The following is a 15,323-nucleotide window of genomic DNA, read 5'->3' as shown; positions in this document are numbered from 1 at the left end:
ATTTCTGCACTTTTTCAGACACCACCTGTTACATCTGTAAGAAAAAACAGGTTATTGCTGATAGGAAATATTGAAGCAATATAGTGTCATAGATAAAATGAGCTCTTGACTCATTTTCACCTTTTTTTTTTTTAATAATATTCACAGAAAAACATAACATTTAAAAAATGAAACCGCTACCCATCTTAGGCTGATTTCCAATGTTGGATACCAAGTACAACTGAAATCGATGCTAGATATTTGGATCATTCTCACTAGTTTCCCATCCAAACTGTTTATAATTTTTTTCATCCAGAACCAAAACAGATGCAGACACAGTGATATACCTTAATACTTTTGTCTAAAGTGGGAAAATGAAAATATTGCTTCACCTCCTATGAATGCTTGTTGGACATGGTGGCTTAATACATTCTCTTATTGACTTCTAGTGAATGGAGTTTTTATTGATTGTACTTACTGCAAGGAATTTTGCTCAGCTGTAGAAATGAGCAAAACCATATCTTTAATTTGACCTTGGCCCACTGTTTAGGCCCCCTAAAACTACAACTGCAACTACTACAACTACTACTGATCAAAGTCATTGGAGGTTGTATAAGCAACACGGTTTTTTGTGTTATGTAGCATTGGGTGTCATCTAAAAATCAGATTATTTTCTCTTGAAAATCGCATAAAATATCATCAGATCTTGGCAGAAAACTGTGTATGTTCATATATGAAGGCTATACTAGTAAGAGGTTTTCACGCTTTGGAAAGCAGCACCAAAACAACATACATACAGAGTTAACCTAGAATAATTGTGCAAGCTTCACAAATTTGCTTTCTAGTGTCCAAAAACTGACACTTCCTTTTGGGGAGCTTAGATTTTATGGAGTGCAAGTCACTCTCTGAGCTTGACCGACTTTTAAGTCAGGCTTAAGAAGTGTAACCGAATGCCCTGATGATGCAAACATTGACCTATAAAGGTTAGCTACCAAAACAGTCTGCTCTTAGCCTGCCATCATTGTTTGAAGTATATAAATATTGTAATCTCAGGGGACTCATATTCTTCATATGCTTCAGGTAGCGTACAAGTGTTTAATGTGCTTTTTTAGGTTTCTACATTTTTTTAAATAATTCATCATACACCAGTTGAGCATTGAACTTTGTAAGTGGCTGGAGATGCATGCTCTGTAAGCTGCTGTCTCTGTTTTTGTTCTCATTTAAAGTGTGAAGTTAAGGCCACGTATTGATTTTCACAAAATTATTCCCCATCTGTTAATGGTTATCACTGATGAAATTGTTGATAAGCTCTCACGAAGGACCTGAATCTAGACAATGGTTCATAATATAGAACACTGAGCAGACAAGATAGCACTGGTTCAATATCTGTTTTACTGAATGGCTTTTAGTCACGAAATTGAGAATTCATGAATAAGGTTCGTGAATATGATACCGTGTCCAGATGTTTCGAAATATGTGTGTGTGTGTGTGTGTGTGTGTGTGTGTGTGTGTGTGTGTGTGTGTGTGTGTGTGTGTGTGTGTGTGTGTGTGTGTGTGTGTGTGTGTGCGTGCGTGTGTGTGCAGGCGTGCGCGCGTGCACGTGTAGAGGGTGGCAGAATGTGCTAAATTTGGTAATATCATTGCATCAAACTAGTTTTGGAAAAAAAAGACAAAAAGCAAAAATCTGTGTGTTTCTGCTCTGCTCTTCTATTCCTTTACTCCTGCTGCATGGTATCTCAGCTTCTTTGCTCTGCGACATTACCGGTATCCTCACATGACCTGTCCTCTGTTGAGTCAATTCAACAACCAGTTGAAAGTTGAATAGTTGAATAGTTTATAGTTTGGTATATAATTTTTGGTATAGAGCATTAGTCATTATTAAACATATGAACCCACATTTTCTCTTCTAGAAAAGGTTTACAAAGAATGAGTTTTTATTTTTCAGAATCGAACTAAAACCTGTTCTTCAGGAACATTACACTTTACTTGGTTGTCAAAGCTTGTCGCCCCTGAAATGTCTCCAAAAGGGGTAGACTTCCAGTTTATTGTTCTGCCCTTTTTTTCTTTTTTACATCATGGCAGACAATTAACGTTGATTTCCAGCTGCTTGATATCGGACGCAAGTGTTTTACACACATAATAATTATAAGTAAACAATCATGGAGTACAAGCCCAAATTCCCATTTGGTTTTTGGCAGAAGCTCTCTACTAATTTAGACAGAGGGAATGTTATACCAATTTTTGACTTAAAGTAAATTTTATGATTTACAGGCAGACTGTTGCTGCAGACAATTCTATGTGTTGTAAATTTGAAATATGTATTGTATTGTAGTTTCCATGTTTCATTACCATTACCATTTTCAAAGCTGTGTTACACCATGTATCAATTCTGTTGCGCCTATATTTGAATTTTTACTTTAAGATTGTTATATGCCATGAAAGTCCTGTTTTGACATGTTGCAAGTTCCCATATAATATCTTGGCCTAGCTGTGAAATACTATTGAGAATTTTCTATGGTCTTTTGTGCTTTAAAAGTAGTCTGATATCAGCTCAGACTTTTTAAGTGCATGTCAATACAAGAGTGAACATTGAGGCATGTGTATGTATGTGTGGGTGTTGGGATTAGGAATTTCATAGTGGTTTATGTTTGGGTATCTCCATGTCTAATGGACTATGTCTGTCAGCCTAGCTCTAAGGCATTAGTCACTCTACTTCTGTCCAAACTAATCCAGAGGCTAGACTTAGACTGCAAGGGTCACTTCAAGATATATTTTCCCTACAAGGTTTAGCAGTGCAAAATCACAAGTTTGGTTAACTTGGTTAACTCTCAAGCAGAAGTGTAATTGTAATTAATGGCAGGTACAGGAAACAACACCAGTGCTGACAGGACTTCCTGTATTGCAATGACTTTTGAGGAAGACATTTGTTTCTTTGAAATCAGCTGACTTAGCCTCAAAATTGTAAAAAGAGCTCTGTTGTGCAGACTGTAGATAAACCAAACCACTTCAACCATGTGACACTATTAAAATGTTTAAAAGCAACACTCGTATGATCGGTGGCAATGATTAATGGCTGTTATATTTAAAATGTTTAACACACTCTGGATGGGTTGCTTCATTGACGGCCTTATCATTTTGATAAAGATGAAGTGTAAACACTATATTTCCATTTAGCATGATGTCCGTGAAGGCCACTTGATCTGTATGTACCCTGTGATTTGAAAGCCCCACAATGGTAAGAGTGTCTAAGTGTAAGTGTTCAATGAGCAGACAGAGAGACAGAGAGACAGAGAGCGCTGGGCTTTGTTGACTTCATCAAGGCCCATTTCTGTCTGCCAGGCTCTCCAGCCATCCGTCTGCCCTGTGACCACCGGCTGATCTCAGGCTGACTTCATATTACACTATCTTAGAGTTAGGATGATGAAAAAGAGGATAAACCTGCAGACTATATAAATAGGGTTACCCTTTCTCCTCTTTATGTATTTGTTCATTATAGCAATACACACTGCTTTTTTGTGCTATCCCTGACATCTGTTATATGCTGCCATGATTCAGTTCAATTCAGAAAACTTAATTTTTTCCTTGGGGACAATTGGGAAATTTATATCACTGATTATTTTAGGTAAAGATAGCACATTTCCATTGAAGCAACCATGCTTTTATTCTTCAATAGTGAAATAATAATATAAACAAAAGCAGGATTTTCAAGTGAAAAATGATTTGGTGTTTGATAATTTTAGAAACACTATTACCATTATTGGTAAGTTCAGACATTAAATTGGATAAGGTCATAATAAGTCTTGGTTATTATCGTGTTTGTCCTTAAACCGAAAGGTCCTGGTTTAATTCTCGAGTTGCTCTGAACCCGAGGAAGTATTGTTTAGCAAGAGACTAAAGCTGCTCCCCGGGCACTGCTTAGTGGCTGCATACTGCTCATAGTTCATCCATGATGGGTTTAATGCAGGGGAAATTTTTCAATATCATGATATGATATGATCATGAATAATAATATCCATTGCCATATTACAAATAAGTTGTGTGACACCCCATTGCACTTAGATGTGAGATCAGATATTCAAATGAGGTCATGAGCTCTCTTGAATTGATTGGATACAACAAAAGTATACTAAACATTGCCAGAGTGATGAGCCTGTTAAAATTTGTCGTAATGCTATTTACATATTAACAGTACTCACCTGTATATAAAACACTGGCAGTAATTAAAGAAGAATGAAAAAAGAATTGCTAATCTTCTCACTTACCCTTTTCTTATTTCTTACAGCCCTGCAATGTGTGGATGATAAAGCGCCTTGTGTTAACAACGCTACCTGTGTGACCTTTAGCAATGGCACCGGACACTGCAGGTAAGACCCTCTGGCTCAGTTGTTGTGAATTATCAAGGTAGCATTGTTGGAAGTGAAAGCCGGAATAGAGCTAGGAATTTTAGATCAACCCCATAATGTTCGCAAGACCTTGGGGTTTCTCCCAGCACGAAGGGAGAAATAATGGACTGCTCTGTGTGAGAAAGAACACCAGAACTGGGAACAATACCAATACACACATTTTTACCGCCAAGATGTTATTTAAGACAGTTGGGATTTTTTAAACTTGCTCTTTAGCTGTTCTAGAACTGATTTTGGCACAGCAATCACCTTTTTACTTCTGACTGTTTTCTTGTTGTTGGGAGGAGTCAAGACATTTTTATAATTGATGAAAGAGAAAAAAGGAAAGAAACAGTTGCCATGTATGATATTGTTGCTTTTCATTTCAGAGGTTGTTATAGTGATCTAATAATCTGAAGGGAGTACCTTTTCACACCCTCGACGAAATAATCCATTAACATTTGGTCTGTAGAAAAGAGTATAATTTGCATTCACTTCTGGCAATCATGACTATAGCACGTTAACCAAAACCAATGAGACTGTGCCTTATTTTAACATATGCTGCAGACTGCACACAGCACAGCCAAGTGACCGCTGCCTGCTGAATAAGTTCTTGGAATGAGATGGAGCACGGCCCAGTAAAGACTGTTAAACAACGCTGTTTTTGACAGGAGTTTCTGAGTGGTGGGAGGACTTCAGTATGCTCCCCTGGAAGAGGGGTGTGTGTGTGTGTGTGTGTGTGTGTGTGTGTGTGTGTGTGTGTGTGTGTGTGTGTGTGTGTGCGCGTGTGTCTGTCTGTCTGTCTGCCTGCCTGCCTGCCTGTGTTTGTGTGTGTGTGTGTGTGTGTGTGTGTGTGTGTGTGTGCCTCCCACCACCGTCTTCTTTCTGTACTATCCAGACTTTTGGATGTGTTGATGGAAAAAAAAGGCAGTTAGCAGTGAGAGGTAATCATGAAATCAGGGGGTTGGCTTTACAATGCCCATACAGTGAGCAGCAGCGAATCCTGTTACACCAGGCATACTTGCTCTGTCTTCATCTGCCCTGCTCCACTCCCCTTTCCTTTGGTTGACTTGTAGCTCCCAGGGGAAAAAAGCAAGATATTAGAGTGTTTAATACTCTGTGTGGATAATCAAGTTGCTTTACAGTCATTCTTAAAGTGTGGATTTTTTTTACACAAGCACAGAATGGAAAATGCTTTGCTTCCACATCCAATGCAAGTCCCCAGTTGGAAATACTTTCATGTAGACTGTGGTGGGATGTTAGAGTACAGATGGCTGCCATAGTCTGGTTTACAAATCAGAGAAAACTGAAAACACATTTACTGACCAAAGTATCTCATAAGGAAACCCAAACAAAATGTGCCCAGCTTACCAATAAAGGGAATTGCAGCTATTTGACACATAGGACAAAAATTGTTGGTGAAGATTTGATAAAACCTGTTGTAAACTTGATTAGCCTTCTCTGCGATTGGTGTTGCAGTCGGGGAAAGAATTTAATTTTTTTTTAATTTATCCACAGAGCTTTATTTTCTATATCTTTTACTTTCTGTCAACTTTACATACTTTGTAATTAAGACTTGGTTCTATTACAATTGCATAGCTATTAAATTCTCCTTAAATACACAGAATAGCAAGTTCACAAACCTGATCCTATTTCATTAAATGTGATGTGAACCACACTCTGTATCTGTTCCCAGACCTTTTGCAATCTCAACATTGTCACTTGTGTAAATAGGGAATGAGAAAGACACATTCCTCTATCAATGCTTGAAATTCCTTCTGTGTAATTGAAGGTCAGATAGATATATTGACACTGCAGGTGTAAGCATCCTCACAACTGGAGTGCCAGTATCTGTCCATGTGTAACCATTGTAGAGTCTGTGGAACCCCAATCTGGGCAAAGTAATAATATTTCAAAATAGACAATTAAATTATGTATATCTTACATACAGCCAGTGAATAAGGTGATGATGGGCATGTCACAGTTTTGTGTAACTTTATGTTGTTTATAGTGTACTGTTGAGATTTTGTCCTTTTGTCAGTTCTGTTACTGTCATTTAATAACTGAAAGCTTTTCAGATAGCTTTTCAGGGCTGGTATTGTCTGCCAGTGCTTTAATTGGGAACTGTTTCTTGCAAAGGGGAAACACCAAGTGATTATTAGGTAAAATTATTTAAAGCAACAGACCCAAATTAACATTCTCACCATATCAAAAAGTATATGATTGATAATGGCTCTCTACCTTAATGAACCAAAAATGACAGTGAATTTTTGTGTTTCCTCCAAAACTATTTACTTAACATGGGTGCTCAGTCACAGTCTGTTTAATGGCAGCATTGCCAAAAAATTGATTTTTGATTATTACAGTGCATGTAACATATGCAAATTAGCACCTATGTCTATGTCTGGTGCTCATTTGTTGACTGCTGTCCACCAGGGGAAGAGATAAGAGACATCCAGCAGTCTCATTAGCAGATTTTACTTTTATATACATAGTTTTTCTTTGATGACTGAAAACAGCCTAACTTTGATCATGAACATGATTTCATTCAATAGTGAATAATAGATTATGACGGAAAATATAGTCATTTTGGTTAATCCATTTGTACTTAGGTGCAAAGTATTAAAAAAAGACATTTAGAACATTTTTTTTAATTTATGAATAATTGAGTAATTTGCAGGGTTGCTTGAGCCTTTCCAAACTGTAACGGAACGAGATGCAAGGTCCACCCTGCTCCAGTCACTAGTTGATTGCACGGCCACATATAGAGACGTAAAATCATTTACTCTCGCATTCACAAAGCTGGGCAATTTAGAGTCTTCAGTTGACCCTACTGCATGTTTTGTAAAGTGAGAGGAAACTGGAGAACTTGGAGGAAACCGACATAGACACAGGGAGAATGTGCACACAGAAAAGCCCCCTGTCAGAATCGAACCAGGGACTTTCTTGTTGTGAGGTGGAAACGCAAACCACTGTGCCACCCCTATACTAATAGCTATTAATTATTAATTTGTTATTATTATTGTTATTTTGGTTATTATTATTACTTGGGATTATATTAATGAGAAAAATGGGTCCCCTGCCCTTAAGACATAGAGAGGAGCCTTTCAGTTCAGTGGAGTCAGCTGATAGAGCACAGGCCAACCGTTATACTGATTTACCAGGCATTCAGTTTTTTTTCTGCCATCCACACACAAACATGGACCAGCATACACACCCTCACACACATGCACAAACACATGCACTTCACTCTGGCTGGCCTGTCTGCACTGTGCTGTGGTCAAAAGGCCCATTGTGAACAAAATCTAATTTAGTGTTCATTAGTCTCCTTGGTGAATTAAAAGCACTCGTTTGTAAGTAAACATTCAGTGTAGACTTTTGGCTCTAACCAGTCTGATTTTGTCACGTGGATGACCTCTGGTCACTGAATAATTAGACACATAGATGGGAGACAATTGAATGGAAAGCCATTGTAATGGTGTAAGATGGTGGATCAGAGTAGTTTCAAAGTTCTTTAATGGATAAAAACCCTGGAGACAACCATTTTCTGCAGGTCTTTTATTCTATCACTGTAGTTCTCCCATTATTTACATATCTTTACACCTTTACACCTACACTTAAATGAACAGAAATAAAGAGTGACTTCAAAGACAAACCTGTAAATCAGTGTGTTTAAGAAATCTCAATTATTATTTTCTTTTAAATGATTCGGGTGGCTGGTTGTGACTGGAAGACTATTCAGAGATTGCAGTGTTTTAGTTATTGCAGCCACTCAAAAGCAACTCAAAGCTCCTGTTTTTTTTCAAATATAGTTTTAATTACATATTATGTAGACATGCTATTCACAGTGTTCTATTGTTGTTTTAATTGCGGAAGTGAGGCAAAATAAAAATCCATAAATGGAAAATAGTACCTGCATTCTGATTTTTCTCATTAAAACTTAAAATCAAAGATCATAGAATACATTGTATTGTTTGATCACTACTGTGAATTTATAACAACAGGAAAGCTTAAGGAAGTGACACTGTGCTCCCAAGGCTGGAATGGGATTTCTATCTTACTTCTATCCAGGAGGTGCTGCCACAGTCAGCATCTGCAGCTCCTGCTCTCTCCTGTGCTGTCAGTGATATCATCAGTCTCCTAGGGTCACGCTACCTTTTTCTGTGTCCATTACCAGCAAGCTGTTGTCTTTGTTCCTTTTCTGTTACACAAATGGGTTTTTCATGAAATGGTCTGTTTTCTGGCCTATTGCTATGGAAAAGAGTGAACAGTTGAGCATGCTGTCACTGTTCTGTTTTATTACCTGTGATACACATTTACCACATGCTGGGACATGCCTACCACATGTAATTGGGTACCCGTTGCTAACTGTGATTAATGTGATACAGTGTGTTCAGTATTTTTGACATTATACTGAAACAAAATGTTACATTAATTAAAAATTTAAAAGTTTGATCTGGAAGTTGCAGTTTGTCATCCTCCCATTTTCTAGTGTACAGAACTGTACAGGACAGGGGCTATTAACTGAAAATTTGTCAGTATCAGTACCATTTACAACCGCAAACTGTCACTTAATCATTAATGTGTGCCCCAAAAAAATTTTTTTTCTAATATAAAACTGATTTTTGTTTTAACCAAAACAAGCCCTTAACCAAATTCCATCCTTAAAGTCATTCGGATACATTTTTACTTTAGTGAGGATCACACCTAACTAAACCATGTTATGTGTATAGAAAAACAAAGTCAATGATTGTTCATGAAACAAAATCTAGATAAGATTCCATGTGTAGATGTTTTGAAGAGTTTGTGTGTGTGTGTGTGTGTGTGTGTGTGTGTGTGTGTGTGTGTGTGTGTGTGTGTGTGTGTGTGTGTGTGTGTGTGTGTGTGTGTGTGTGTGTGTGTGTGTGTGTGTGTGTGTGTGTGTGTGTGTGTGTGTTTTAAAAGAGCTGAGGAGAAGCAGAATATTCCCCGAGGTGAGAGAGTGGTAATTGGTGCAGACTTTAATGGACATGTTGATGCAGGATCAAAAAAGTGACGGTCAGGTTTGACATCCATAATAGCAACACAGAGGGACAGATGGTGTTAGACCCGACACTTATTATAGTACTAAATACTTTTAAATGGAGGAGGTTGATTCGCTCTGGCGAACACTTAAGGAAAAAGCCGAAAGGTAAAGAAGACATAAAGCAATGGTTGAAAAAGAATCAGAATCAGTATAAGGCCAAGTATGTTTTTACATATGTATACATACTCATTACTATCTGATGAGGCCGATGACTGTGTCATCTGCAAATTTCTTGTTGACAAATGTATCCCTTGATGTGCAGTTATTGTTGTACAGAATGAAGAGCAGGGGGGAGACCACACAGCCTTGGTAGACTCCAATGCTCAATGCCCAAGTTACAAATCTGAATTTCCTCATCTCCACTTGTTGCCTCCTATTCTTCCAGGAAGTTAGTGATCCACTGATAGGTAGTGATCCACTGACAGGTGTATCACTTACAGGTGGAGCACCTTGTTTGCTCTATAGGCAAACTGCAGGGGTCGAGGAGGGGACATGTGATGTCCTTAAGATAGGTCAACACCAGCATCTCAAATGTTTGCATGATCACAAATGTCAGACTGATGGGCTTGTAGTCACTTAGAATAGAGATAGGTGATTTCTTTGGGAACAGGATTATTGAGGAGCACTTAAAGCAGAGTAGGCCTTCACATCGCTTCAGTGATTATTTTAAAATCAGTAGATGTGGGTCAGCTCAGCACTGATTGTCAGATAGGAGGGTGACATACTGTCATAATGAGCTGGCACACATCCTTCTCCCGGATCCTGATGGTGAAGTATCGGTCTGGAGGGGTTTGGGAGGGAGCCGGGGTGTTTAAGGTTGTACAGAGTAGGAGTGGGTGACGGATGTTTAGGTTTTTTCAAACCCACAATAGCACTCATGAAGCTCGTGGGCCAGTTGCCTACTTTCGATAGAAAGGGGGGGTGAGCACCTATAGCTGGTGAGGTCTTGTAGGTCTCCATGTTGACCCAGGTTGTTGGCTGAAAACCTGTTTCTCAGCTCTTCAGCATAGCACCTCTTTTCTACTATTATCACCGTTGTCTGGAAGTTTCTGGCCTAGTTATACAGGGCTCTGTCCCCAATTCAATATGCCTTCTCCTTGTCCTGGTAAACCTGACTGAAGTTTAAAAGTTCCTCCCTCATTGGATGATGGGGAGACATATTAAGATGCAAAAAAAAATACAAAAACAAGAAAAGTACGAGGGAGCAACACATCCTTTTTTTATCAGGGTTTTTCATATTTTCAGTGTGATAAAGGGCTGAATTACTTTTTGTAGTAAATCTGATTTTCTATTTTAGAACATTATTTCAAAATTTTCTTTAAATTCAATACTTTCTAAACTATTTAAAATGTTTGGAGATCAACAGTATTATGTTAGTTTTATGGCACCCATACCATTTTTCGAGAGCTAGATTGTGAAGATCTGTTACTTCTTTGATGTGGCAGGTAGAATTTGCCTTTGGGTCAGAAAGACGAAGAGAAAGGCCAAAAGAAAACAGGATGTCTCTTTTCAGGTAATTTGAGGAGGAATACCTCTGAGCAAAACTCCTTACTTAAGAGCAACAAGCGGGGGGAAGGGAAAATAGGGAGTAGCAAAGAGGGAGTGAAATCCAGGCCATGCCACACTCATCAAACTGTCAAACATCATCCATGCCTCAGTCCCTCTCTCTAGTTTAGATTTTCTTGACTTTGGACGACTCTAGATGTGACTTGCCAGGACACTAGATCCCTATCCCACCACCGTGGACCCTTACTGTTCTGTGATCAGTACCAACATCTTCAGACCCTTTTGTCACCATATCAAAATCTCCTTCATTTATCATTCATTTTCTGTTGGCTTTGCCATTCCCGTTTACACAGAAACCCCTGGTGTGGTGTGTTTCACTTCTGCATCTCATTCTCAGGTCTTGTGTCATGAGTTTAAGAAGCGGGATCAGCAAAGCTGGTTTTTATATTAGTATCCTGAGTAATTACAAGAAAACTGTGTGAAGTCATTGAAAAGATGTGCTAAGATCTCTTGAACAGATTACATTCATCTGATTGCTGTCAATTCACCATACAGTTTAACCAAATTAAATCCAAATATTTCCTGGGCCACATTTAGGACTGCCTAAGTAGCTGACATATGCTTTTACAGAAGTACGTTCTTATTTGGGCAACTGTGGAATTTTACTGTTACACAATGGTTGATAATTTTTGTAACAGAAATTTGTCATTTTCTTGAATTTGTGTCTCACTCTATAAATTAATGTCAGAAATAAAAATTGATAAGAGGTATAATTTCCCCTGGATTTCAAAAAATATACAGTATCTACATTCATCTTTTCAGCTTTGTGACTGAAAATTATTACTTTGATGCAGGCCATTCATCTCAATCAGACTCATTGACAGGGACAAGAAAGAGAATGATTGATTGCCTTTTAGTAAGTTAGTTGTCCTCTGTGTCTCACACATTTCTTCCCTCACATAAGACACACACACACACACACACACACACACACACCACACACACACACACACACACACACACACACACACACTGCAAACTCTAATGGATGGTCACTACGTAAGGCTTGTGATCTTCTAAGCTAATGTCAGCAAACCCAAGAGTTGTAGAGTGAAACCCACTGCAATGATTTCCCACTCTTACAGTCCAAAGACTTATCTCCTTCCCACAGACCAGCTAAGAGCAGTGCCGATGTGGTTGAGACTTAAACCACAATGATAAGAGAGTCATTCTGCATGTGTTTGTGTAAGTACTCTGTGCGTGTGTAAGTTGTCTGGAGAAGTAGGGGCACCTTGAGCCCGGGGCATATTCACACACTGGCACAGAATACAGTCCCAGTCAGATGTACTACTAGCGCGGTGGACTTGTAGTTCTGTATTTCTTTGTTTATTAAAACACTGAATGTGACTAAACTGTCAGTGTTGCAACCAGATAGTACTTTCAAATATTGATAAAGAGTTATGCATCTTCCAAATGCCTTCAAAACCTACCAAATGTTCTGAACATAATATTTAATCTCTATTTCATATTGTCTATCACTTTAGATGTAGGGCAGCACAGTTGCGGGATGGTTAGTGCTCCCACCTTACAGCAAGACCGTCCCTGGTTTGATTGTGAAAGACGACCTTTCTGTGTGGAGTTTGGCTTGTTCTGCATGGGTTTCCTCCCATAGTCAATTGGAGACCTTAAATTGCCCAGATGTGTGAATGGTTGTGTGTTGCGAAACGTGGCCCTGTGATCAACTGGCGACTGGTCCAGGGTAAATCCTGTCACCCCCATTTTTCATTTATAATACGTTTATTTGATCTAAAAAAAAAAAGCGAATTTAATAAAACTGTGATCACCTACTGTTGGCCAACTATGGTCACTATTTTGATGCTTTCGGCACCCGAGTGGTAATGGTTATCAAAACCTGCTACCATTGGTTCTATGTTTTTGCATAGTCACACACATGCAAAAAAAAATATGGCATAATGCAAATGTACTGATGCTGAAAAGGCTTAATGGAGACTGGGAGAGTTTTAGTTTCACGCGGAAGGCGGAAGTCTGACCAAACAGTGGGGAATTTAGCAACCAGACCTTAAACTCACATACAGAGAGGTGACAATTGTCTACCTGTCAAATATTGATGATACCATTGTGGGTTCAAAAGAACCCTCATTATTAAGATATGGTTACTCATTTATATGTGTTGTGATATAAAGAGGATTTTAGTGCACTTTCTCTCAATAATGAAAACCCTATGTACCAAAATGCTGATAATAACAAATAATTTTATTTTGCTGAGCCTTTTGGTTCACACTACCTGTGTTGCAGGGTAGTGTAGGTTCAGAGTTCTTGAATGAATAAAATTATGTGTTCAAGGAAATGTATCTGTGCTGAGATGCTACTTTGGTTTGTTGGGATGCAGCAAATTTTGCCAGTTGGTAACATTGGTCTTTTATTTATGTGTTTATAAGTTCCAAATTAAATAATAAAATGTCATTGCTGTTAAGACTCAAGCAAGAAACTTAATAATGGCAGAATTGGCTGAGAGGGTTTAGTTGCAAAATGGGTCATGTGGTGTCTTACCATTGATTCTCAAATGAGTCTTTTTGAACATTTCACTAAACACAGTTTGTGACTTTACCACACAAACCTAATATGGGCTCCACCCTGCTTTGACTCCTTAATCTGTCCAAGCAAAGATTTTTTTTTTTCAGTTCACTATTCAGCCTCTTTCTTTCTCTCTGTATGTCTGTTGTGTTACACTTGCTCTGTCATTACTTTTCTGGCTTTTACTTCCACTGCATTTCTGTCTTTACTTTATCCCCCTTTTTCACTCCACCCTTTTCCTCTTTTATGATACTCTGATGATGGTTGCTTTATGAAAAAAAGTAAAAAGTCCAAAGTAGGGGGAGATTGCCAAATATACATGGCCAGCCTACTTGAAACTAGATTGCTACTATGCAGTAAATTCATATTTTCCATCCCTAAAAAAACTAGAGAACCATAATGAAACCTAATTCTATTTTTCTACTTGAAAGAAGCCCTCATTTTCCACCTTTATACCAGGCCACTAAACTTGTTTTTGCAAATTTATCTCAGACCTTCTGTTTGCAATGTTGTTAGTATTGTGCCCTTAATAGAATGGCATATATAACTAGACACAAATAACCAGACTGGATGGCTAGCTGGCTAACTGGTTACTTGCCACATTTTAACACCCCTAATTTAAAATAATCAGGACGTCATATATATATATATATATGTATATATATATATATATATGATGTCCTGATTGTCCTGATGTCCTGATTATATATATATATATATATATATATATATATATATATATATATATATATATAGACCTGCAGAACTACTATATGTTAAAAGAAGCATCAGCATTTTAGAGCTAGGAGCTGCAGACATGCTTATTGCAATTAAAATGTTCTTAAAATGATTCAGTAAGCAATCTGTAAATGCTTTGGTATGTCCAAGATTAATGACTTCTTCAAAATTAATTAAATAAAATCACTGGTGTATCTCACCACACGTTTGTCTTTTGATATCAATACATGCACACTCTGGGTGACAGAACATTGAAAAGGCTGCATGTGTTAGTTATGCCAAGAAAACGTCCATGGTGTGAAATGTGAGCTGATTTATTCACTCTGTCTTACTTCTCCTGTTCTTCCCTTCAAAAGCCAGAGGGGGTTGCATGATGAAGTTATTAAGCTTGGACTAGAATAGTAGCTGAAGGAAGTTTTGGTGGATGGTTGCATTTGAGGAGGGAAAGCTCCAGAGGTAGCCAAGGAAAATGGGCACAAATTGAATTGAGAAACAAGGGATAGGGGAGGGGAAGCAAATAAAAGGGCTTGGGACTTAAGGGAAATAGTGGGGAGGCATTACATGAGTGAGTGAGAGTCAGGTCAACCCTCCCTACTCATTGAAAGCCCATGGCCAGCCAGGACTAGCAGTCATCAGTGTGAGGTTTGAGTGGAGGAAAAGAGACAGGGAGACAGAAAAAGAGTAAGGAGTGAGGGAGGGGGCAGGATGAGATGGAGCTCTAATGTGAACCAGCTGTAGAAACCTGACACCTCCAGAGAAGGATAGAAATGAGAGGTGGAGGAGTGAGAAAGAAGGAAACAAGGGCTGCAAGAAACTGCATAAAGAGAAGCAGAGGGAAAAAAAAACCTCTTGGTGCAAAACAAGAATCCCATAGATCGCACTTGAAAATAGTGTGTGTGTATGTGTGTGTGTGTGTGTGTGTGTGTGTGTGTGTGTGTGTGTGTGTGTGTGTGTGTGTGTGTGTGTATGTGTATGTGTGTGTGTGTGTGTGTGTGTGTGTGTGTGTGTGTTCATTTATATTTGGAAATGTATGCCTTTGCTCTCTAGAATGACTTAAT

The 15,323-nt window shown here is 38.4% G+C and overlaps 1 protein-coding gene across 1 annotated transcript in view; it reads left to right on the top strand.

Moving 5' to 3' along the window:
* The window catches only part of notch2 (notch receptor 2), a 50,876-nt gene that overhangs the window by 6,042 nt on the left and 29,511 nt on the right, over window positions 1–15,323 (top strand). The window contains exon 2 of the mRNA XM_086161996.1: window positions 4,262–4,343. Coding sequence (XP_086018122.1) covers window positions 4,262–4,343 — 82 coding nt within the window. The remainder of the gene's footprint in view (window positions 1–4,261; window positions 4,344–15,323) is intronic.

The sequence above is a fragment of the Fistularia commersonii genome, chromosome 16 (assembly GCF_037954325.1).
Source record: "Fistularia commersonii isolate RoL2024-O1a breed Wild chromosome 16, RoL_Fcom_v1.0, whole genome shotgun sequence".
Classification (NCBI taxonomy): Eukaryota; Metazoa; Chordata; class Actinopteri; order Syngnathiformes; family Fistulariidae; genus Fistularia; species Fistularia commersonii.
Note: the sequence above shows the minus strand (reverse complement) of the source record. Positions and strands in the feature narration are given on the sequence as shown.